Source organism: Schistocerca cancellata, chromosome 2 (assembly GCF_023864275.1).
Source record: "Schistocerca cancellata isolate TAMUIC-IGC-003103 chromosome 2, iqSchCanc2.1, whole genome shotgun sequence".
NCBI lineage: Eukaryota > Metazoa > Arthropoda > Insecta > Orthoptera > Acrididae > Schistocerca > Schistocerca cancellata.
Genome location: NC_064627.1, coordinates 246,540,911 through 246,567,324, shown reverse-complemented (window position 1 = coordinate 246,567,324; position 26,414 = coordinate 246,540,911). Strand labels below are relative to the sequence as shown.

The following is a 26,414-nucleotide window of genomic DNA, read 5'->3' as shown; positions in this document are numbered from 1 at the left end:
CCAGATCTCTGAGAGAATGTTTTTATATTTTTATTGTCACTATTGAATATTAAATTTTGAGACATCTTATTTACTTGCAACGGGCAAGAAGGTGACAAACATTTATTACTTTCCTTTTGTATTGTTGAATATGGGACATATTTGCACCAAATAAAAGACAATGAAAAAATTGTTGTGCAAGACCCATCAATTTGTTACTATTGTGTTCTTAGGCATAAGATTTGTGTACAATTTTCTACAGCTAATCAGATGTTCACCAAGTTTGATGTTTGTGTTATGTTGTGACCAATTTAAGTGTCCAATTTTAGTATTAATATGTTCTTGTACTGTCTTGACTATGCGTCTCAATGGGAGACAAGTTTTTAAATAATTCCTTTTTTTTTTAAATGCATATTATATTCATACATGTGACTTCTCAAGTGTTTGTGTTTATATATCATGTCCATACTTATAATTATGTTCTTTGTTTTCATTTCTTTTATGTGGCTCAAAAAGAGCAGGCAGTTGCAATATTTTCCTATGGACATAAGACCTGTCCATCTATGTAATATGTTTATGTTCCTTCTATTATCTTGATTAATCTGTGACTCAATGAGTACTGACTTTGAAATAATTTACATATATTTTTTATATACCTTAAAATCGCATGTGATATATTTGTGTCTGTTTTTGATCATTTTCCATGTGGCTCACTGGGAGCAAAGATTAACATTTTTTTTTACTTTCATATATTACTAATTATTTTTATTATGCTGTCATACTGAATAACATAACACAAAGTGCATTTGAAACAACACAACTAAAATATTTGCAGGAAAAAGTCATTTTGAAACGGTGTAACGGTCATTGCATACATACACATTATGCATAGTAAAAAAAAAAAAAAAAAAATAGTAGTACTTTTCCAAATTTTAACCATTTGACACATTCATCCTAGTCGGCTAATATCATTAACATTCTGTAAATGATATTACCCGAGGGGGGTATTGTAACGGAACATATTAAAGGCTTTACTGTACCGAAATATGCGATACCCTCCAAATTCAACCAGTTTAATGAGTATTTATGATTATAGAAAAGTTATTGTGTATGTTAACAATGATTGCATAACATGTCTGCATAAACAGTCAACCCATTAAATTATACTGAATAACTGACCCACACAAAAGTTTATATCACTTGATCACTGATACAGCAAATGTCATCATGTAAAAACACTAAGTTCATCTTAAATAATTAATATGAAGTACGAAAAATAGTGGACAACTTAGGTATTTTGGATCTCCTTAAATAAAAATCACCCAGTGAAACCTATTTGTTCACTAGGAGCGTTTTCACTCAGTATTCACGAAATCAATCCTATTTTAGACGAAAACCAATGTAATTCTTAATAATTCATGTTAATTACTTATTTATGCAAATTAGAGAAGTCAATTGACAAACTTCTAAAAAACGGCCTTTTGTAACAAAGAATTATTCTGTCAAGTCAACAAATCTGTCTGTCATTTTAATAACATGTTAAATTATGTCACTCGATGCAAATTAATAACTTTTCTGCACAAATTATGATAACAGATGTACATGTGACTTGTAAACTATATCTCTTTTTAGTAGTTCTTTGACAATGTTATAAATACAAGCAGCAAGAATGGTCGGGAGGCAGTCAGAATGTCACTTTGCTAAAGTGTGTTTGTGTGTTATTGTTTGAGGTGGATAAACAATGCAAAGAACATGTAACAGAAGTATTACTTTGTGTTGTGTCATGGTCTTTGGTGGACAGTGGAATTAAGATGGCCACCAGAGTAATAAATATTTGAAGTTTACATATTTGTTGGTTTTGCTCGTTCTTTATCATCAAAAGCATATAAAAAACACGGGACCTCATGTTTTTAACCCTAGACAACCAGATTTAGAGCCAGCATCAACAGCGAGACAGCAGCGATCCAGCAAGCAGCAGTGATTACTACAATGCATTTTAATGGCGCCAACCTAACATCAAGTGCTAACAAGCTCCGTAAATGGTAGTGAAATAGTGCGATTATAGCAATTAGCAATATCTACGACCAGGCGACCATTACAAGGTGCATTCAGTATGTATGCCTGGAGGCCTCACTCAACATGTTGAAGAGACTATTCCAACAGCTATTGAGGGAACAGAGTGCAATCAGTTACAGACTGTGTCATGGGTTGGAACAAGTTATGCCTGTTGTCTGGACTCTTGAGGTCATAGTTGCATCATTTCAGTGACTGGCAGAGAAGGTTGAGAAGACCAGCCCTGTGCATGAAGTTTCAACAAAGCAATTGCAGCATTGTCCCCAGAACTGATGGTGGCCCTTTGGTTCTGAGTCAAGTGGAAGGACTGAACCAAAGATTTCAAAGGTTCTGTGACAAGCTACATTGTCACTTCCTGGAGTTGCACCACAGGGTTGAGAACTATGGAGCCCCACAAATGTATCAGGTGTGCACCGCACATCAGAGGCTGCTACTCAGGTAGCTGACAGTGTGTGGTGTGCACACAAGGGGTTTTTCTTAGATTAGGCAACTCTCCACTAAGTCTATATAATGATATCTGTAGGAAACTTCAAAGCATCAGTGTAAAATTGAAAGAAATGCCTCCCAGAGATGAGAGTATTAAAATCCCAATGGTTAACTGCCAAACCATTTGTAATAAGTTCCAGAGTTCGAAACGCCCGTGGAAAGAAGTGAGGCTCACATAATACTAGGTACAGAAAGCTGGTTGAAATCTAAAATTGATAGCAGTGATATTTGGGGAAAATTTAAGTGTATGTCGAAAGGATAGGCAAATGTGAAATTGTGGTGGTGTATTTGTCACAGTAGACAAGAAACTCAGATCCATTGAGATAGAAATTGAAGCTGCATGTGAGACTGTTTGAGCAAGACTCAGTATCAGGAGTGGGCACAAAATGATAACTGGGTCCTTCTATCACCCACCAGACTCATCTCTAGATGTAATCAAAAACTTTAGAGAAAACCTCAGTTCACTTATAAATAAGTTCCACAATCATACTGTAATTATATGTAGAGGCTTCAATCATCCAACAATTAATTGGGAAAATTACAGTTTCGTTAGTGGTGGGCATGATAAGACATCCTGCAAAACATTACTAAATGCCTTTTCTGAAAACTACCTGGAACAGATAGTTAGGAACCCCATTCATGATGGAAATACACTCCTTGAAATTGAAATAAGAACACCGTGAATTCATTGTCCCAGGAAGGGGAAACTTTATTGACACATTCCTGGGGTCAGATACATCACACGATCACACTGACAGAACCACAGGCACATAGACACAGGCAACAAAGCATGCACAATGTCGGCACTAGTACAGTGTATATACACCTTTCGCAGCAATGCAGGCTGCTATTCTCCCATGGAGACGATCGTAGAGATGCTGGATGTAGTCCTGTGGAACGGCTTGCCATGCCATTTTCACCTGGCGCCTCAGTTGGACCAGCGTTCGTGCTGGACGTGCAGACCGCGTGAGACGACGCTTCATCCAGTCCCAAACATGCTCAATGGGGGACAGATCCGGAGATCTTGCTGGCCAGGGTAGTTGACTTACACCTTCTAGAGCACGTTGGGTGGCACGGGATACATGCGGACGTGCATTGTCCTGTTGGAACAGCAAGTTCCCTTGCCGGTCTAGGAATGGTAGAACGATGGGTTCGATGACGGTTTGGATGTACCGTGCACTATTCAGTGTCCCCTCGACGATCACCAGTGGTGTACGGCCAGTGTAGGAGATCGCTCCCCACACCATGATGCCGGGTGTTGGCCCTGTGTGCCTCGGTCATATGCAGTCCTGATTGTGGCGCTCACCTGCACGGCGCCAAACACGCATACGACCATCATTGGCGCCAAGGCAGAAGCGACTCTCATCGCTGAAGACGACACGTCTCCATTCGTCCCTCCATTCACGCCTGTCGCGACACCACTGGAGGCGGGCTGCACGATGTTGGGGCGTGAGCGGAAGACGGCCTAACGGTGTGCGGGACCGTAGCCCAGCTTCATGGAGACGGTTGCGAATGGTCCTCACCGATACCCCAGGAGCAACAGTGTCCCTAATTTGCTGGGAAGTGGCGGTGCGGTCCCCTACGGCACTGCATAGGATCCTACGGTCTTGGCGTGCATCCGTGCGTCGCTGCGGTCCGGTCCCAGGTCGACGGGCACGTGCACCTTCCGCCGACCACTGGCGACAACATCGATGTACTGTGGAGACCTCACGCCCCACGTGTTGAGCAATTCGGTGGTACGTCCACCCGGCCTCCCGCATGCCCACTATACGCCCTCGCTCAAAGTCCGTCAACTGCACATACGGTTCACGTCCACGCTGTCGCGGCATGCTACCAGTGTTAAAGACTGCGATCGAGCTCCGTATGCCACGGCAAACTGGCTGACACTGACGGCGGCGGTGCACAAATGCTGCGCAGCTAGCGCCATTCGACGGCCAACACCGCGGTTCCTGGTGTGTCCGCTGTGCCGTGCGTGTGATCATTGCTTGTACAGCCCTCTCGCAGTGTCCGGAGCAAGTATGGTGGGTCTGACACACCGGTGTCAATGTGTTCTTTTTTCCATTTCCAGGAGTGTATATTGGACCTAATGGCAACAAATAGATCTGACATCTTTGAGGATGATGTTTGAGGATGTCCACACCAAAAATGGTATCTGTGATCATGTTGTGGTTGTGGCAACAATGATTACCAAAGTACAAAGGACCACTAAAACAAGCAGAAAGATATATATATTTAGTAAACTAGATAAAAAAATAATAGTGTCATATCTCAGTGAGGAACTTGAAACTTTCAGCACAGGGCAGGAGCACAGAGAAGAACAATGGCTCAAGTTTAAAAGAATAGTTGATCATGCACTGGATATGTACCCAGTAGAACAGTTCATAATGGGAGGGAAACTCCATGGTATAGTCACTGTAAAGAAACGTCTAAAGGGACAGAGATTACTGCATAATAGATGTAAAACAAAGCATAGGGCTAGAGATAGAGAAATGATGAATGAAACTCGAATGGCTGTAAAAACTGCAATGTGTGATGCCTTCAATGACTGCTGTAGCACCAAAGAAATTCTAGTCATATTTAAAGACTGTTAGTGGCACCAAAAATAGTGTCACATCCCTAGCCAATAAAACAGGATAGCAAAGCAAAAACTGAAATGCTTAACTTTGTTTTCAAATGTTCCTTTCCAAAGGAAAACCCAGGAGAATTTCCTCAATTTAAACCTCATACCATGAAAATATGTATGAAATAAGTATTAGTGTCAATGAAACAAATTTAACAAAGCTCCAGGGTTCAATGGAATCCCTGTCAGATTTTATACTGAATTTGTGGCTGAGTTAGCTCCTCTTCTAACTATAATCTTCTTCTTTCTTTATTTGTTTGGGTCATCTAAGGACCACACACCAATTTCAATGCTTCCTTGTCTGTTGTTCTTCCTTTTTCCTCAATTATTCTTTCATATTTTCACTATGTATCCTTTTTCTCTCCTCAGACCATTTTGACCCTGTCTTCTTCTCCCTTCTGCCTTGGAATCCTTCCCTTTTTAACACTTTCCTCTTGAAACTCTCTCTTTTGTTGCATCTTTTTCCCTTATGATGTTTCTTTCCAAATCTTTCCTAACTTCTTGAACCCAGGCTATTGTTGACTTCTTGTCCCAAAGATGTTTAAAAATCTATTTGGTTAACCTGTTGCTGTTCATTCTGTATAAGTGTCCAAAAAATAGGAGTGGCCTCTTTCGTAGTGTTTCATTTATGTTTTCTATGTTGCGATAAACTTCTTCATTGCTTCTTAATTTCAATACCTCTGTATTTTTTGGTGGTCCAAGTATTTTTCAAATGATTTTTCTTTCTAGGACTTCAAGTTTGTGTAATTTGTAGTTCAGTACTAAACATTCACTTGCATAAAGACTTTCTGGTTTTACTACTGTGTTGTAATGTTGTATCTTCAAATTTTTAGACAGACACCTTTTGTTGTAGACATTCCTAATTATTCCATACGCTCTCTCCATTTTATTTACTCTTCTTCTATAATGAATTCTTCTATAATCTATTGTAGATCCCTCAAACCCGCACCCAGATCTAGAAGAAAGAACAGGTCTCGCCTGTCTACAAGAAGGGTAGAAACAGTGATCCACAAAACTACTGTCCAATATCCCTGACATTGATTTGTTGCAGAATCATAGAACATATTCTGAGCCCAATGCCAGCCAGCATGGATACTGAAAACATGGATCATGTGAAACCCACCTCGCACTTTTCTCACGTGACGTGCTGAAAGCTTATTGTCAGCCATGTGGGGTATCAAGTGTGATTTGTGACTGCATTGAGGGTTTTTCAGTAGGGATGACACATTATGTTATCTTGGATGGAGAATCATTGTAAGACGTAAAAGCAACTTCAGCTATGCCCGAGGGAACTGTTCGTGTTTTATATTAATAAAATGTTTTTATGAATTACCTTGCAGGCAATATTAATAGTAATCTCAGATTTTTTGCAAATGATGGAAGTTATCTATTATGAAGTACTATCTGAAAGAAGTTGCATAAATATTCAGTCAGCTCTCAGTAAGGCTTGAAAGTGGTGTAAAGACTGGCAGATTGCATTGAATGTTCAGAAATGTAAAATTGTGCGCTTCGCAAAATGAAAAAATGTAGTATCCTATGACTCTAATCTCAATTAGACATTGTTGGAATCAGCAAATTCATACCAATACCTTGGTTTAACACTTTGAAGGGATATGAAATATAATGATCACTTAGGCTCAGTCTTCAGTACAGCACATGGTAGACTTTGGTTTACTAGGGAAGCGCAATCAGTCTACAAAAGAGATTGCTATACAAATCACTAATGCAACCAGTTCTACAACATTGCTCAAGTGTGTGGGACCTGTACCAAATACGACTAACAGGGGATACTGAATCTATACAGAGAAGGGCAGCATAGATGGTCACGGGTTTGTTTGATCTGTAGGAGAGTGTCATGGAGATCCTGAAGGGACTGAACTGGATGACTCATGAGTATAGAGATAAACTATCCTGTGAAAACCTATTAACAAAGTTTCAAGAACTGGCTTTAAATGACGATTTTAGGAATATACTATAATCCCCCATGTATTGCTTACATAGGGATCATGGTGATAAGATTATAATAATTACTGCTCGCACAGAGGCATTCAAACAATTATTTTTCCTGCACTCCATATGTGAATGAAATGTGAAGGACCCCTAATAACTGGTGTGGTGGGATGTACCCTATGCCATACACCTCGCAGTGGTTTGCATAGTACAGATGTAGATGTAGATGTGGATGTATAAGAGATAAATGAAATGTTGTATATCAAGTTACCAAGTAGCATCAAGCAGGTTTTAATAATACCATGTTCTGAAACTGTGAAGAATTTTTTAATCTTGGTTGATTGTATTGATAATGCAAAAAATGAGCTTTTAACAGCAACAATGAAATGAGCTATTGGAGGAATGATGGTAACGTAGGACATGTCACTATGATATCTAATCACTGTTATGACAATGGTACGAGAGGAAGAAGAGGAATCAGTGGTGGGGGTTGAAAAAGTTATATTCTTTGAAATGAAGAATGAAGGGATGTAAATAGACAGGGTTGTTACAATGAAATATACAATGAGAACAATAAGGAAAATGAAAGACACTATAAGTAAGGACCTGCCATGATGCTGGTCCAAAATATGTGTATTTATGTAATGCAAATGTTAAAGGAGAAAGAGAATTTAGTACAGGAAAACAAAGTACATCGTAAATGTATAGTACAAAATAGTACTACTGATGTACATGAATTAAAGGGAAGTATAAAATTGATTGGTGTAAATAGGGATGGTAAAAACATAGTTGATGTATGGGATGAAGTTGATATCGGACTAGATATACTATAGGCTAAGGGTTCTAGTAAAGAACATAATGAGGAATTACTCCAAGCAGTGGGGTATAAGGAAGTACTGAAGTTTCTGGATAATTTAGAGGAAACAGAAAGTATAAGATGACTATTTGTTCAATAAATTGTGGAAGAAGAAGAAGAAGAAGAAGAAGAAAGTATCAACACATTGGTAAGCATTAGTGAAGAATTAAGTAATATAGAAGATCAAACTCAAGTGGAGAATAAAAATTGGTGTGACAGTGAGAGTAATATTATCCATGAAAGTGGGTAAGATTCAGTTATATTTATTTTGAGAGTAACAGCTATTTGCAGGAAAAAAGTGATGGAAATGGTGTGAAGATGGTGATGTAAATCTTAAAGGGCAAGATATTCAAGTACAAGAATCATTAGCTGAGGAAGATAAAGTTACAATTCTATACATAAGAATGGAAATGAAGGTTGATAATTATCCAGGATACTCAGAAGCCAATGAAAAGGAAGATAGCATAAAATCTATCGAGAATGAGAATGAAAAGAACAGGAACAAGAAATCTCAACTGGTAAAAGAAAGAAAGAAAGAAGAAGGAGGCACCTAAGAAGAAGAGAAATGAGAGATGAGACTGTTGCAAATAACCATTGATGATTTTATCAACAATATATGAAAAGATACATTGCTATTTACCATAAAGATACCATGTTAAGTTGCAGACAGGCACAAGTAAAAGACACTTACAAGTAAGGTTTTAAATAAAATATGGCGTTTCAGTCTTCGATCGCTATTCTTTATTTTCAATTACCGGTTTCAGGCTAGCTGCCCATCTTCAGATCTGTTAGACAATATTAAAAATGTAATTAATAAGAGAGATACAGTTAGTGATAAAAATATCTTAGTTTACAAAAATAAATTTTGGAACGTAAAGTAAATTTCAATCTGTTAAAACATTATATCACAGTATTTAAGAGTAACCTGATTGGTAACAGTAAAAAGTGCCCTCTACCTATAACAATTGTGCATCTGTTATTATATATTAAAGGCAAATATTCTTTTTAATAAAACAATTTTTAAGGTAATAACATACGAATAATCTTTTTGAGTAGACCATGAAACGAAAGATTTTTACATTAATTTAAAATTTCTTTATAAAGAAACATAAAATATAATTAAAATGTAGATATTCTTCCGAAAATGTGCGTTTGCTCTTCTTTGTTTTTGATTGGTGGTGAAGTGGATTTCCCTACGTCAGAAGGTATACAACGCCACGCCGAGTCGTCTTGTGCCGCGCCCAATTCACCTCGCCGTCAGTACGCTGAGGGCCGTTCCGCTGTAGCTGTTTCCTACTGGGGCGTGCTGTTGCATTCAAGAGTAAGCCTAAAACAGGTCTTTAAAAATATATTAAGCAAGTAGCAGCAGCTAACGGATACAGGACACAAGATGTTACACGTATGTTTAACAAGATCAAAAACAAATCCGCGGGCATCAGTAGCGATTCTAGGAAAATTAAAGTTAAGAAGAAGTTTGTCACCCTGACATACAAAGGGCGTGTGTCGGAAAGAATTGCTAAATGCTTTCCAAAAAACATCGCAGTGGCATTTCAGAACGAAGGGCAAATGGCACATAGATTAAGACATGCAACAGCACGCCCCAGTAGGAAACAGCTACAGCAGAACGGCCCTCAGCGTACTGACGGCGAGGTGAATTGGGCGCGGCACAAGACGACTCGGCGTGGCGTTGTATACCTTCTGACGTAGGGAAATCCACTTCACCACCAATCAAAAACAAAGAAGAGCAAACGCACATTTTCGGAAGAATATCTACATTTTAATTATATTTTATGTTTCTTTATAAAGAAATTTTAAATTAATGTAAAAATCTTTCGTTTCATGGTCCACTCAAAAAGATTATTCGTATGTTATTACCTTAAAAATTGTTTTATTAAAAAGAATATTCGCCATTAATATATACGGCGAAATAATAACAGATGCACAATTGTTATAGGTAGAGGGAACTTTTTACTGTTACCAATCAGGTTACTCTTAAATACTGCGATATAATGTTTTAACAGATTGAAATTTACTTTACTTATGACAGTGAACTGTGTGTTCTGTACGCACAAGTTACTCTGTAACTACAACACATGGTATGTTGGCATTTAACACGTTCCAAAATTTATTTTTGTAAACTAAGATATTTTTATCACTAACTGTATCTCTCTTATTAATTACATTTTTAACATTGTCTAACAGATCTGAAGATGGGCAGCTAGCCCAAAACCGGTAATTGAAAATAAAGAATAGCGATCGAAGACTGAAACGCCATATTTTATTTAATGAAGGAGCGCAGAATTCCCAATGAGACAACCATGTCTAGTTTTGATAAGTAAGGTTTTGGCCACAGCCTTTGACAGAAAAAGAGAAACACACCTCATTCATTCACACAAGCAAGCACAACTCATGCACATATTACTGCCAACTCCAGCAGTTCCGGCCAGAATGGCCGTTGCATCCTGGTTCGAGCTGCCCGAGTTGGTGGTCAAGTGTGCATGATGTGCACTTGCTTGTGTAAATGCATGGGATGAGTTTTTCTTTTTCTGATGTAGGCTGTGGCTGAAAGCTTATGTGTAAATGTTTTAAATGTACCTGTCTGCAACTTAACATGTCATCTCTACAGTAAGTAGCAATCTATCTTTTCCTACATTATTCATGTTCCTATTTGGAGTTTCCATTTTTTCATTGATGGTTTTATGCTTGATGATGATGAAGAAGAAGGAAAGTAAGAGCCTATTCAACCTTTGTAATTGAAGTAGAAGTAAATGGAAATGAAGAAGAACCTTTTGGACACTACTGTTAGTGTTATTTGATTTTCTGTGTGTAGAAAGAAAACTAAGAGTCATGCCTGTGATTGGGTTAGAACTGAAGGGGCAAAAATTACAGTTGTAGTACAAGGAAAGGAGACAGAAGTTGAATTCTTTGTGGTACTAGAACTAAAAGTAAACATAATTTTAGGAACAGATTTTATGATGAACTGTTTTGTAAATATAGATTGTGGTTGTAATGGTGTGAGTATAGGGCAAGGCATTTTCATGTAACTGGGAAGATGTCAGTCTTAAAGCTGTTCATGTAATTAAAGTTATTTCTTTCTTCAGTGACTTTATTTATGTGTAAATTTTGCCTGGGTGTGACACTTTACAGATGGTATGAAGATGCTTAACACATGTGATGTTATTTGAAGTGTCAGCGTAAAATTTGAATCAAGCTATTGGAAAAGTGTAAATGGAGAGGAGCCACTGGAGTGAGTATTTCCACAAGTGATCCAGAGCATGACAACTGAAAAAGTAAAGGGGTAAGTGAGACAAAACAAGGTGTTCATAAATTGCGCATGGATGACTCTCATTCCTGTCGCTGGAGGGCAGCACAACATGATGAACTAACAAATCAAAAAACGTAATTCTAGCTTATTACATCAGCATAAACAACTGTTGGATAAGAATTTTCAACAATCAGTTAATGTGAAATGTCAGCTATCTTTATTGCATCAAAATATTTGAGGACTGAGAAATACAATTAATGAATTAATTATCTGCATAGATGAAGTAGAAACCTCAAACCCAGCTGACATAAATGCCTCTCTTAACATCATTTGACCACTGGTATAGAACTATTAAGTGTTACAGGATTTAAGTTAGCATCTCATATTTGTAGAGCAGAAATGGGGAAAGGAGGAGTTGCCACATTCATCAGGAACTGTCACAAATTTAAGAACAGAGACATTCATAAATTTTGCTTGGAACAGCATATGGAATCATGTGCAACAGAAGCAGAATATCATAAAAAATCCTTCATAATATTAATTGTATATCAAGCACTTGCAGGTAACTATAATCTGTTCATAAGCCATCTTGAAGCTGTACTGGCCCAGTTAGCAACCAAATACAAAGAAATAGCGGTTGCTGGTGACTTCAATGTAGATTTCCTTAAAGACTCTCCCAATAAGAACTTATTTGAGTTAGTAACACTATCATTCAACTTAATTTGCACTGTATAGTTCCCAACTAGGGTAGGCAGTTGCTCGCAAACAGCCACTGATAATAGCTTTACAGAAAAGTCCAATGAACAAAATTACGAAGTGGAATCCAAAATTTTGTGGACTGGTGCTGCCATCTGGAGAGTAGGAGTAGTAGATCTTTGCACCACTAGGAGTCGAGAGATGCATATTTGATGAGTCAGTGTGCGGAGTGACATTCAGCTGGAATGACATGTTGCGTCTCCACAGTGATTTCTGTAATACTCTATGTTTGGTATGTGACAATTTTATGATGGATCAGTGAACAGAACAGCGCGTATATCAAATTCTATGTGAATCTTCAGAAAAGTGCTATGGAGACCCTTGCAATGATTCAACAAGAGTTTCAGGGACAGAGCATGAGCCATGAGCGTGTGTTTGAGTGGCATGCTCGGTTAAGGGCTGGCCATACAGATGCTGAAGATGATGCTCACTCTGGAAGGCCCGTTAGCCGCACAACGCCAGATATTGTGCACAAAAAATTCGTGCCACCCAACCAAACAGTGAATTTCACATACTACTGTGACATTTTGCGATGGCTCCATGAAAACGTGCGGCAACAACTGCCCGAACTTTGCCGTCAAGGGAACTGGTTGCTGCATCACAACAATGCGTCCTGTCACATGTCCTTGCTCACCATCACCTTTCTGGCAAAAAACAACATGACGGTTGTACCCCACCAACCATACTCACCAGAAATGGGACCTTGCAACTTCTCGCTATTCCCAAAACTGAAACTCAAGATGAAAGGTCGTTGGTTCAACACTCTAGAGAGAATTCAAGAAGCATTGCTGGCAGTGATAAATACCCTTTAAAGAACAGGACTTCCAGAAAACGTTTGACCAGTGGCAGAAGTGCTGGGACTGGTGTATACATGCAGATGGGAACTACTTCGAGGGTGATGGTGAACATTAGTCCAAAGGTAAGGTTTTCAACAGATGGCAGCACCAGTCCCGAAAATTTTGGATAGCACCTCTTGTATTACTAAACCAATAGTCAATGGCCTCTAAGACCATGAAATGCAGCTCCTTTTGTTAAATGTTAATACTGAACAGTATATAAAATCTGTTAAATCTGAACTCAAGACAGTAATCAATAAGCCAAAAATTGATTATTTTAGGACACTCCTCTGAGACATTCACTGGAGTGATGTTTACAGTGCTCATGGCATGAATGAAAACACTTTTCCTAATAAATTGCTTAGGAAATGAGACACTTAAAGTAGTAAAGGAGTTTTGCTATTTGGAGAGCAAAATAACTGATGATGGTCGAAGTAGAGAGGATATAAAATGTAGACTGGCAATGGCAAAGAGAGCGTTTCTGAAGAAGAGAAATTTGTTAACATTGAGTATAGATTTGTGTCAGGAAGTCGTTTCTGAAAGTATTTTGTATGGAGTGTAGCCATGTATAGAAGTGAAACATGGATGATAACTAGTTTGGACAAGAAGAGAATAGAAGCTTTCAAAATGTGGTGCTACAGAGGAATGCTGAAGATTAGATGGGTAGATCATATAACTAATGAGGAGGTATTGAATAGGATTGGGGAGAAGAGAAGTTTGTGGAACAACTTGATTAGAAGAAGGGATCGGTCGGTAGGAGATGTTCTGAGGCATCAAGGGATCACCAATTTAGTATTGGAAGGCAGCGTGGAGGGTAAAAACCATAGAGGGAGACCAAGAGATGAATACACTAAACAGATACAGAAGGATGTAGGTTGCAGTAGGTACTGGGAGATGAAAAAGCTTGCACAGGATAGAGTAGCATGGAAAGCTGCATCAAACCAGTCTCTGGACTGAAGACCACAACAACAACAACCTTTTCTGAACACTGTTTTCCTCCAAAACTAACCAAGGTTAGAGCAAAGTCTACAAAGAAGGCATTGATTGCTCAAGGAATAGAGGTATCTTGTAAAATAAAAACAAAATTGTATCTGTCAATCCGAAACAGTTCTGATATTGATGATATACTACAATACAAGAAATACTGCAAAATATTAAAGACTGTACTACGGACATCAAAGCACATATATTACAAGGAAAAGATAGTCATATCAAATAGCAAAACAAAGACAATACGGGATATAATGAAGGAGGAGATCGGTAGAACCAGACATGAAGAAGGGCAAATAGCATTAAAAGTAAATGATACATTGGTGACAGATGTGTATAGTGTTGCAGAACTCTTTAACAAACATTTTACAGCCTTTACTGAAAAGATGGGGTGTCAGGTTCTGTAGATGCTGCCATGGAATACCTCAGACCAGACATTTCAAGTAACTCCCATAATTTGAATTTGACCCTCACTACCCCAGCAGAAGTAATGTCCATCATAAAATTTTTAAAATCAAAAACATCTAGTGCGTATGATGAAATATCAACAAAGTTAATGAAATAATGTGATTCTGCATTAAGTAACACATTAAGCTATCTGTGTAACCAACCGTTTATCAGTGGAATATTTCCTGAATGGTTGAAATAGGCTGAAGTTAAGCCACTGTTTAAGAATGGAGATAAAGAGATAATGTCAAATTTCCATCCAATTTCATTTTTGCAAGCATTCTCAAAAATTTTGAAAAAAGGTAATGTACAATCAGCTTTATAACCATCTTATCACAAATAACATACTGTCAAAGTCGCAGTTTGGATTTCTACAGGGTTCTGATACTGAGAAGGCTATCTACCCTTACACTGAAAATGTATTTCATTTGTTAGACAAAAAATTGCAGGCAACTGGTATACTTTGTGATCTGTCAAAAGCATTTGACTGCGTAAATCACAATATTCTTTTAAGTAAATTAGAATATTATGGTATAACAGGAAAGGCTGCAAAATGGTTCAAATATTATATCTCTGGCAGTAAGCAAAGGGTGTTATTAGGAAAGAGACATGTATTAAGCTGTCATCCAACTGGGAACTACTTACATGTGGGGTGCCACAAGGTTCCATCTTAGGGCCCCTACTTTTTCTTGTGTATATCAATGACCTTTCCTCAGTAACATTACCAGATGCCAAGTTTGTTTTGTTTGCTGATGATACAAACATTGCAATAAATAGCAAATCAAGCATAGTCTCAGAAAGCCTGGCTAAAAAAATATAATAACTACTGGTTCCTAGCCAATTTTTTGTCACTAAACTTTGAAAAAGCACAGTACATGCAGTTCAGAACTTGTAAGGGGTGTCCCACAAGTAAATACCTAACATATGATGACAGGCAGATAGAAGAAGTGGACAGTGTTAAATTCTTGGGCTTACAGCTTGATAATAAGTTCAACTGGGAGGAGCACACCACAAAACTGCTGAAGCATCTACACAAACTCTATTTGCAACATGAATTCTGTCAGACAGAGGGGATATAAAAATGAAAAAGCTGGCATACTGTGCTTACTTTCACTCCATTATGTCTTATGGGATTCTTTTTTGGGGTAATTCATCAAGCCAAGCTTAAGTTTTCTGGGCACAAAAATGTGCAATAAGAGTTATATGTGATGTTAACTCAGGAACATCCTGCAGAGGCCTGTTTAGGGAACATGGGATACTAACTACTGCTTCCCAGTATATTTATTCCTTAATGAAATTTGTCATTAAAAACGTATCACTTTTTTAAATCAACAACTCAGTTCATGGAATCAATACTAGAAATAAGAATAACCTTCACAAGGATTTAAAGTCACTTACTCTTGTACAAAAAGTTGTGCATTATTCAGCAACAAACATTTTCAATAACTTGGCAGCAGCCATAAAAAGCTTAACAACCAATGAAATTCAGTTTAAGAGAAGCCTAAAGGATTTATTGGTGGCCAACTCCTACTCCACTGATGAATTTGTGTGTGTGTGTGTGTGTGTGTGTGTGTGTGAGTATGTGTGTGTGTGTGTGTGTGTATGTGTGTGTATTCAGTGCATTAATGTGATCTTAGTAAATAAGTGTTGTAAAACCTGTAAAATGATCCTTTCATATAGTGTTCATTTTTTTTAAAGGCAATCATTCCACCTGGGATCTGTGGAAGGTACATTAGATTATTTGTTTTAGTTGTATGTATGTGTCATGTATTATCGTTTTTCTGACAAGTTCTATGTCCTGGAGGACCTCTTCACTACAGATCAATTGGAATGAAAGTAAATCTAATCCAAGCTCTAATCTCATGATTGACTGGTGACTAACAAGATGCTGTTGGGAGTGGACAATGGACAGGGGAGAGGAAGGTACAAGAGCAGGTAATAGAACTGGAACTGCAGTAGCCACCAGACAGATCGCGGGAGGCGCACATCGGCATGGCGCGTCACGGACGGTAGTTGCTGCAAGTACAGTCCCGCCCACCAGAGGGCACACGAGAATTCTGACGCGACCTCTGCCGGCGTAACAACAACAACAACAACTCAGGCAGCACGGGCCGTGCCCAGTCAGTTAACATCGGGCCTGCCTAGGACTCAGTCCCGGTCTATGCTAAGTGAAGTGCTACGTAAACGTGAACAGTGTTACTACAGGAACAAAAGTTTCATGTAGAACATAATGTGACTTAATGTATTTTTCATAATTTGGTTTCATGTGTGAGCTACTTTGATACACAAATTATTTTATAAATAACTAATTATACCAGTAAATTTTGGAAAATGTACATACAAACAATCTGTTAGACATCAGACAGTCTTTAGATTTCTAGGCCAACTTGAGTTACTAATTCCCTAGCATTTTTGGTGAGAAACTAACGGCATTTTACAAAGTTTTAGTTGTTACAAGTGTCCATTAGCCTACTAATGCTGTCACCAAAGTAGCAAATGCCAGCAATTTGAGGTTGGCTGTTTAGGTTTCATACTTTATCTTTTTCACAAAACAGAAGTTTTAAGTAATAATGAATTTAAGTTTGTTATGAAGAAATATTGGAGAAACTGATAGGGAATGTTAACAGTTTTATATACTTACCATGCACAGTAACATAAATAATTTTATTCAGTGCCATTCCAATTTCATTTTTTGCCTCACATGAATAATAGCCTTTGTCTTCTGGCAAAACATTCTCAATCCAAAGGCTGCCATTACTGAGAACCCTGTTAAAACAATCAGATTCATAAATTAATACATAAATCAGTTAAGACTGTACCTGCATGACTGATATATTTGGAAATCAGCATTCACTGAACTTTTGAAAATCGGGTGAGTACTGTTCATGTGCAGACTGAATTATGGATTCATCATGTGCTGCAAAACATGTTCAATGGGGAAAATCAGATAGCCTGATCGAGTAAGGAACAAATAATTCTTGTACGGAGTCTACAAGAAAAAAATTAATACAGAACATAATGAAGCAAAGAGACAGCGTGGTTTGCCACATATACAACATGAGTCATTGCAGAAAATAATAGCTGAAGGGATAGTAGAAGGAAAGAATTTAGGGGCAGGCTTAGATATGAGTACATATGGCAGATCATCAATTATTTTGGAGCTACGCCACAAAGTTGAACAATGACTTTGAGATGTTACTTGTAATTATTTAAGCCATATTGAAAATCATTATAATGTTTGTGATAGTACTTCAAGTACTGGAAGGCTTTTATTTACCTTAGCATAAGTAAATATATGAAATACAACATATTGTACAATTTACAAAATTGGTTTGCTTTAGATGAAATTTGAAACTTCTGACAATACATCACTGTTCTCTTACATAGATTTCACAAAATGTAATTCACCCAGCTGACCAAAATCAAAACATGGATGACGAGACAAGAATTGTATCTGTCAATAGGCTTGACTTCACAGTTATATCCAAATATATGCTTATCTTCAAAAGGAACATATTAATAATTTAGATGGGGAAAATTCATTAATACAGTAGAAACTGATTTGAAGAAAAAATATAGAATACAAATTTTGACATACAGTATTTAAAATAGAGTGTCACTAAACTGATGGATATGACACAGGACACATGGGTACGTTGACTAACAGGAAAGTACAAACCAATACATCTTTTTTATATTCCATCTCAACTATATGTATTTTTCATCTCAATCTGTGTTTATGACAGAGTATAAATCTGTCTAAAATTATAGGATCAGTTATATTGTTCTCCTTTTAAAGATGTTGCATATGATGAATGGACAAAGTAAGTTTCATTAGTTCAGTAATTAGTTTCCTGTAATAAGATGTATGTGTTGATCAGAAACTTGTACAATAGTTTGTATGTTGGGATATTATTAATAGCTAATAAGATTTTGGGATTCATTAGGTACTGATGGTCAATTTGTTTGAATTTACATTTAGACATTTTTAAATGCTCCTATTTCTATCACAATGTAAAATAATGTGGTACTAAAGTTGATGTTGTGAAGGAGTTTCTGGAAGTTCCGATGATTAAACTTCAGTCTTGCAATAGCTATTGTACAACTTCTTGATGTTTTTATCTTATGAAACCATGGTACTGTTGAAAGTATTGGATGAATTAATGCATAACAGCTACCTTTAATTTTAGAAGTTGTTTCTCATTTGTCTCGCCAGGTTACTGTCACTTTCTGAGAATAGGAATCCCAGTCTTCACACACATTTAAGAGTGGCATTTGCAGATCTTTATTTAGCAAAGTTGTCTATCTTTTCACTACAAGGGACTCCAAAGTGGCATTTCATCCAAACTATCATAATTTATCAATGTTTTATCTTCATATTGAACATGATTTCAATGAATGTGTTGGCTGCTGAATTTGTACAACTGATGTGGTGGTTTTTATTAATTGCATGCTAACTTACCATTGGATTTTATGATCATTGTCTATTAGTAAATTGTCTGTGTACATATCAATGATTCTAGTACTGCAGTCAGCTCAGTTGTCACCTTGGTTGAGGATGGATCTAGCTTGTATATGTCTCCTTGTTGGGTGGGCTCATATCCCATTATACTGGCAGAGGAATTGTGTTGTTGTTACAGTTTGTTGCTAAGATTGTGGTTTTGAAATCTTAAATATGTCCTAATATCAGTTTGCAGAGTTAAGGTTTTGTATGATCTGACATAAGATCAGTATGAGTGGAGCCATCCATAACCTTTTCTGTAATTTCTGCTTCTACTAATATTACCAGATGCCAAGTTCGTTCTGTTTGCCAATGATACAAACACTGCAATAAATAGCAAATCAAGTGTAGTCTTAGAAAGATCGGCTAATAAAATATTTGTGGACATATATCACTGGTTCCTAGCCAATTTTTTGTCACTAAACTTTGAAAAAACACACTACATGCACTTCAGAACTTGTAAGGGGTGTCCCACAAGTAAATACCTAACATATGATGACAAGCAGATAGAAGAAGTGGACAGTGTTAAATTCTTGGGATTACAGCTTGACAATAAATTCAACTGGGAGTAGCACACCACAGAACTGCTGAAGCATCTACACAAACTATTTGCAATGCGAATTCTGTTAGACATAGGGGATATAAAAATGAAAAAGCTGGCATAGAATGCTTACTTTCATTCCTTAATGTTATATGGGATTATTTTTTGGGGTAATTCATCAAGCCAAGCTGAAGTTTTCTGGGCACAAAAGTGTGCAGTAAGCATTACATGTGGTGTGAACTCATCCTGCAGAATCCTGTTTAGGGAACTATGGATTCTAACTACTACTTCCCAATATATTCATTCCTTAACGAAATTTACCATTAAAAATATATCACTTTTTCAAATCAACAGCTCAATTAATGGAATCAATACTAGAAACAGGAACACACATTTTCTATAACTTGCCAGCAGCTATAAAAAGCTTAACAACCAATGAAATTCAGTTTAAGAGAAGGTTAAAGGATTTATTGGTGGCCAACTCCTTCTACTCCATTGATGAATTTCTCAGTAGAACCAACTGATGTGTGTGAAGGTGTGTGTGTGTCAATATATATAACTTCTGCACCATTTTATTGCAGTAATGTCTTCATTGTAAGTAAGTATTGTAGTAGTAGTTCTACTGCATGTTTATTACCTTATAAATTAAAAAGAACCTTTTGATTTTAAATTCAGTGCATTAGTGTTTGTAAAATGATTCTTTCATATAGTGTTCATTTTCAGTTGTAAATATTTGTCATGTATTATTGTTTTTCTGACATGTTCTACATCCTGGAGGACCTCCTCACAACAGATCAATTGGAATGAAAGTAAATCTAATCTAACCCAATCTAATCTAGACCACTACTGGTGGAAGCTGTTGATTTACCACATATTTTCTGGCCATAGAATACATACACTGCTCAGATTTTATCATGTAGAGACACATATCTTCAAAATATAAATAGAGAAGGAAATTGCTGCACACTGTTTTAACAGTGTCTAATTTGGTTCAACCAGTTATGAATCCGTTGAGGTCATCATAATAGCCATGTAATTAATTACATGCCAGGAATTCTACTACACAATGTTGAGCTCCAGTGGACTCACTGGTGCTGATCCATAGCACATGAAACCATAATGAAAGCGTGTCATTAACAGGCTCTAGTATAGAGTCATCGCTGTTTGTTGATTGGCAGGCAACCTTGCTCCAGTTGTAGCTCTTATGATATTACATGCTTCTTCACATGTTCTGATATGATGTTCCTACTTGAGCTTGTCACTTATGAAGATCCAGAGACTTTTTTATCTTTGCAACTGTGAAACTGTGTTCGCCTACTTGCATTGTTTGGCTACCTGGAGTTCAGTGTCTCGTGAAAATCGTCACAGCAGACTTTTGCCACTGTCTACACATCAGTCATGCTCACTGGAATATAAATGAATTGTGTGACTCACTCAGATCAGAATGTCCAAACACAAACTGGTAACAGCTTTCTTATGTTTTCCCCATATGGGTTTATGAATTTGCTAAATTGCCTAACTGCAGTGACTCATGACAATACACCATTTTATTTAGCAATTCTTCATACTGATAAGCTATATGTGTACAGTGCTTACAATGCATTGTTTAGTAGTAAGTAACTTGGTGATGTAGGCATCAAAACTTGCTTTGTTTAAACAGTTTTTATCCCTGCAGCCATAATGTAATTACAGGTTTAAATAATGACTCATATTCCAACCTAATGAGCTTTCCAATAGCCACAGGGTGCAGCCTGCCTACATTTTTGTCATTACTTGCTACAAATAAAATAAAAGGACCTTCTTCATTAATTGCACACAAGTCGGCAGGTTGTTAAAGTGCTGTGGTATCTTTTTGGGTGGTGGTGATGCATAGCAGTTTCTCTGTTGTATCTAATTTATTGATAAGCCCTTCTGCCACCAACCTATCTCAGTGTTACTCTGAAAGTTCTTCATGTCTGTAGCTGTCATCATTTCAACATTCTAAATTTGTTACAGCTTCTCTCTATCACGTTATGTGATGACTATAACGCTAATCACTATGATAATTGGCACATGTTCTGCAACACCAAAAAACCACACGTTACCGTGCCTGATACAGTGTAGGAAATCTGTTGGCATTCAAAGCAGCTTACAGTCCTTTCAGAATGAAACCACAGGACCTATATGTTTTTCAGGGGAATCTTATACCACTCTTTCGGCAAAATAGTGGCAAGTCGAATAATGATGATGGATCCGGATAGCAGTCATGTATCCTTATGTCTAAAGTAGACCACAAATGCTCAAAAACATTGAGATCTGGTGGCTGTGATGGTCACGGGAGATGCAACAATACATCCTTGTGCTCATAAAACCAGCAGTGTGAACAGGGGCCATGTCATTTTTAACACATTACCACCACTAGGGAACAAACACTGTACTGTGAGATGGTCCTAGTCAGCCAAAATGGTCACAGAAACCTTGGCACTTTACTAACAGTGGGCCCCATGGAATACCACAGTATGATTGCCCAAATCATAACTGACCCCAACATGTTTCATTCTTGGGATTTAAACTTGGGCAGAAGTTGGAAACAGTCTGGAATAAGACTAAATGCCCAAACCACTTTCTTCCATTGTTTGACAGTCCAGGTTTTATGACCTCAGCACTATGTTTTCTTGTTACAGAAATTCCTATCACTAATGGGACGTTTCAGAATTCCGGCTCATCCTGTAGTTCCCTGTATATGAAGGATTATGCATTTTTTGTGCTGATGGGGTTCATGAGTGTGACATTCTGTTCTGTGGTGACTTTTGCAGCTGTTGTCCTCTTATTTCCTGTCACAATCCATGTCAATGACATTTCGTGATGATCACTCAACACACACTTTTGACTGAATTGTGAGTTAGTGGGTGATGTTTTTTGGCTTTCCATGTAACTGGTACAAATCTATGATACAGTGCCTCTTGAAACACAAACACTTCAGCTCCCCTGACTACAGAAGCATCCACTGTACAAGCATTAACAATTTTCCCATATTCGAATTCACATTGCTCCAACACAATGCACTCACAACTGCACAGAAGACTGCTCTGGCAAATACTGACACTTGCAACATATTGAAGTTGTGTCTGCTGCTGAGAAATGTGCAAGTTGTTGTTACAGCCAGTACAAACTAGCAGCCAGCATCTGCCGACTCCCCCACAGATTTACTGTTTAGCCAAATCTTGGTGGTGGTGTGCACAACATAAAGCAATGAACAATGTAAATACTGTTTGACAAGTCTGATTCTAATTGATTTGGACCATATCGGCCGAGCTTAATGTCAGCTCCTGAAAGCATATATGGGATTATTTAGACAGCACCATCCATTCGTCCATCTTTTTACATCGGAACTGTGAAGTTCACAGTAGCTTTTGGGTTGGAAGATGGTTATTGGTTTTGTTGACTCATGCGTCCATTGTTTTTCTTTTAGTAATGCAATCAAACAATGTGATCAATCGCTGAGTAGTGTATATTCCCTGGGAATAGCGTTTGAGCAAAGCCCGTTACTGTGACCACACAAATGCAAGAGCAAAGACTTTCATTATTACAAAACATTATCAACTGATTGCATATTCCTTTGCCACAAATAAATGTACCATTACGCTAACAGGTTTTCTGTCAATTACCATCACCACTTCCTACACCCTGAGCACAGTGTGTGTGCAGCAATAAAACTGGCCCATCACACTATTAACTTTTAACCAGCAGTCCTACATGTTCCTGCTTCACTGGTGACCTCAATGAGATCTGTAATGTAAACATGTGGTGATGAACTCTGTGAAGTGGAATCATGAGTGGAATCAAGCTGACATCCTTGTGTGCGAACAGTATCTTGTTACCAAACAAACAATTCTTTGTTCACCCTCAGTCACATGTGAAAAATCTTTCAACTCTGAACATTTATCTATTTTCTGTCAAATTGTCTTTATTGTCTGCTTTTCCCTAGTGTGAGGACTTGACTCTAAACCAAGATGGCAGCCTTAGAGGAACTGCAAAAGACTATAGAAGATCTGCTAGTGTACAATCAGAGGCTTGAAAGCGAATTACAGGCATGCCCACATACAGAGGCTCCACACACCCAGGACCAGCTCAGAAATGTCACACTGCTGGAGTAGTGACAAGTATTGGGCAGACATTGGGCAGTCTGCCTCCATTTTGGCCCCATGAGCCATTCATGTGTTTCAGACAAGTGGAGGTGGTCTTCCTGAGTAACAATATAACCAGTGACCTCGCCAAATTTGGGCCTGTCATGAGTCAACTCAACCAGAACTAAACAGTCCAAGTCTGGGACATAATGTCTGCCCCAATGAGGTCACCAGTTAAAGGAGAGTAATGAGTACATCAGTTGCCTTGCCAATAGGAATGTGGTGACAGGAGGCCATCTCAGTTCCTGTGCCATCTGCAGAGTCTTGCACAGTGCTACATGGTCCCAGACTTGCTGCTGCATGCTATCTGCGTGTGCAGCCTCCCAGCAAAGGTGCAGGCTCTCATAGCTATGCAGATTGATATGCAGCTGGATGCCACTGCCGACTTGGCTGATCAGGTGCACAACGTGCTGGCAATGGTCCCCTGTACCGTAGCTGCAGCAGCCTATGACACTGTTCCCCCACATCCATGGTGACACACACCTCCCGCACCTACTGTCTCAGGTGCTGATCTGCACCAGCACTGAGCATGGAGATCGACCAGTTGGTGCAGTGTGGACAGAATACAGCAGGCACAATAGCAGCATCTGATACCACTACTGATAATCCAACTTGCTCAGCTGACAATGCAGCACCAGCCACTCTAGCTTTTATTCAGCTACCATCAAATCAACCACCAAATGAGTTCTGCTAGTACCATGCCTGCTTCAGTAATGGTGAGACAAAGTGCCAACCACCCTGTTCACACCCAAATGCCAGCTGTAACTGGGATTAGATGCACCCAGCTGCAGTGCTATAACAAAGCATCTCTCCATTGTGGAGCAGGCTGGTGGTGTCAGATACATTGTAGACACAGCTTTTGACCTCTCAATATTGCTTTGAGACATGCTGAGGGACCAGAGGATCACCAGGGCACTATCTCTCAGGGCCGCAAATACTTCAACAATCTAAATCTATGATATACCAATGAAATCTGGACCTCAGACTATGCCACACATTTGGTGTGGACCTCCACTGTGGTTGACATCAACAAGCCAACCCTAAGCCTGGATTTCCTTGGACACTACAAGATACTTGCTGATATCACAGACACCCAGCTGACAGACACAACTACAAGTTTGAAGATAGCAGAATAGCGATGGCAGGCTGCTGCGTTCAGCACAAAATCAATTAATTGTCCCAGGCTGTATGCCAACATCATCAACAAATTTCCAGAGCTCAATCACCTGCCCGATGCTCCAAGGGTCGTGAAACAGTCAACAGTCCACCACATCATAACCACACCCTGTCCTACCACTTCATGTCACCATATTGACTTGCACCCAGCAGGCTTGCTGCAGCAAAGGCTGAGTTTAATGCCATGCTATGACAAGGCATTGTCTGACCATCAAGCACCCCATGGTCCTCTGCCTTACACTTAATTCCAAAAAAAGACACTCTGTGGTGCCCATATGGGGAATATCATGTCTTGAATTCATGAATATTGCCAGAACGATACAAGGTAGCACACCTTCAAGATTTTAGCCATGCCTTGGTAGGCTCAGTAATTTACAACACAATCGACTGCACAAAGATGTTCACATAAATTCCAGTGGCGGCTGAAGACATTAAAAAAATGGCAATAATCATGCCATTTGTGCTCTTCAAGAACATGTATACAACATTTGGTCTTCAGAATTTTGCCCAGGCCTGGCAGCGTTTCTTGGATGGCATCTTACAAGGTTTACCAAGTTGTTTCATGTATCTTGATGACAACTTGGTCTTCTTGAAGTCCCCCGAGCTCCATCGCCATCCCCTACCAGCTGTCTTTCAGCACCTGGGTGAGGTCAGCATTATTGTTAACCCCTGGAGCGCATATTTGTTGCCATGGAAACAGAGATTCTGGGGCACTATTCACTCCAAATGGATCCATGCCATTACCTGATAAGGTATAGGAAACCTTAAAAATGCCACACCCACCAACACATAAAGAGTTACACCACTACCTTGGCATGCTGAAGTTTTATCGGCACTTCTCCCTAATGCTGCTGCTGTGTAGGAGCTACTTACTGGAGCTCTGCACATCCCCACTGTGAAGGAAAGGATTCCTGTGCACTGGACAGACACAATGGAAAAAAAAACTTCACCAAAACCAAATGAAACTTCACAGAAGTGACACTACCCATGCACCCAGTCTATGACACTGAATTGGGTGTGGTTGTTGACCCTGGCCAGATTGCTGTAGGTGCAGTGCTCCAGCATCATGCCCACAGTAGCTGGCAGCCACTCAGCTTCTTCTCATGGAAGCTAATGATGTCACAACATGCTTGGAGTGTCTATGAGTGGGGTTGCTCACAGTGTACAAGGCAGTAAAATACTTCCACCTGTCAGTAGAAGCCTGTTCCTTCATGACTTATACCAACCACAAGCCCGTCACTCACTTGTTTCAGGCGTCAACTTCACCAAATGTGCACCACACCAGTCCCAGCAGTTGGAGTACATGTCACAGTGCTCCACAAACATTTGTGGTATTTCTGGGGTAGCCAATATAGTTGCCATCAGTGTGTCCGCACTTGTGCTGTTGTCTCTCCTCCTATAAACTTTAAAGATTTTGCCCATGAACAGGAGAGTGATGACCAGCTTGACAGCCTGTGCCACCATGCCTTCACCAGCCTATGACTCAAACTAGTCTCAATTTGCCACATCACCTGGATGGAAACACTTCTGTAGTACTTCTCAGACTGCAAGTTTCACCGAAGGAAGAGATTGGCCTTTCATCTACAGATAACACAACTCTCCATTCCTGGAGATTTCATGGAGGAAGTACCCTGCTATTGGTAGATCATCTGAACAGCCATATGGCCAGCCACCGATCACATGCACTGACATGGCATGGCACCAACAAAGGATTTATACATGGCAGTCTACAATGATGTACACATTGTAATGTTGTGCACTGATGCAGTGCA

General features: G+C 38.8%; 1 protein-coding gene across 1 annotated transcript in view; it reads right to left on the bottom strand.

Annotated features, from left to right (window-relative positions):
- Nucleotides 1-26,414, bottom strand: part of LOC126152796 (Down syndrome cell adhesion molecule-like protein Dscam2) — a 189,620-nt gene that overhangs the window by 130,359 nt on the left and 32,847 nt on the right. Inside the window, exon 5 of the mRNA XM_049916029.1 lies at nt 16,900-17,024. Coding sequence (XP_049771986.1) covers nt 16,900-17,024 — 125 coding nt within the window. The remainder of the gene's footprint in view (nt 1-16,899; nt 17,025-26,414) is intronic.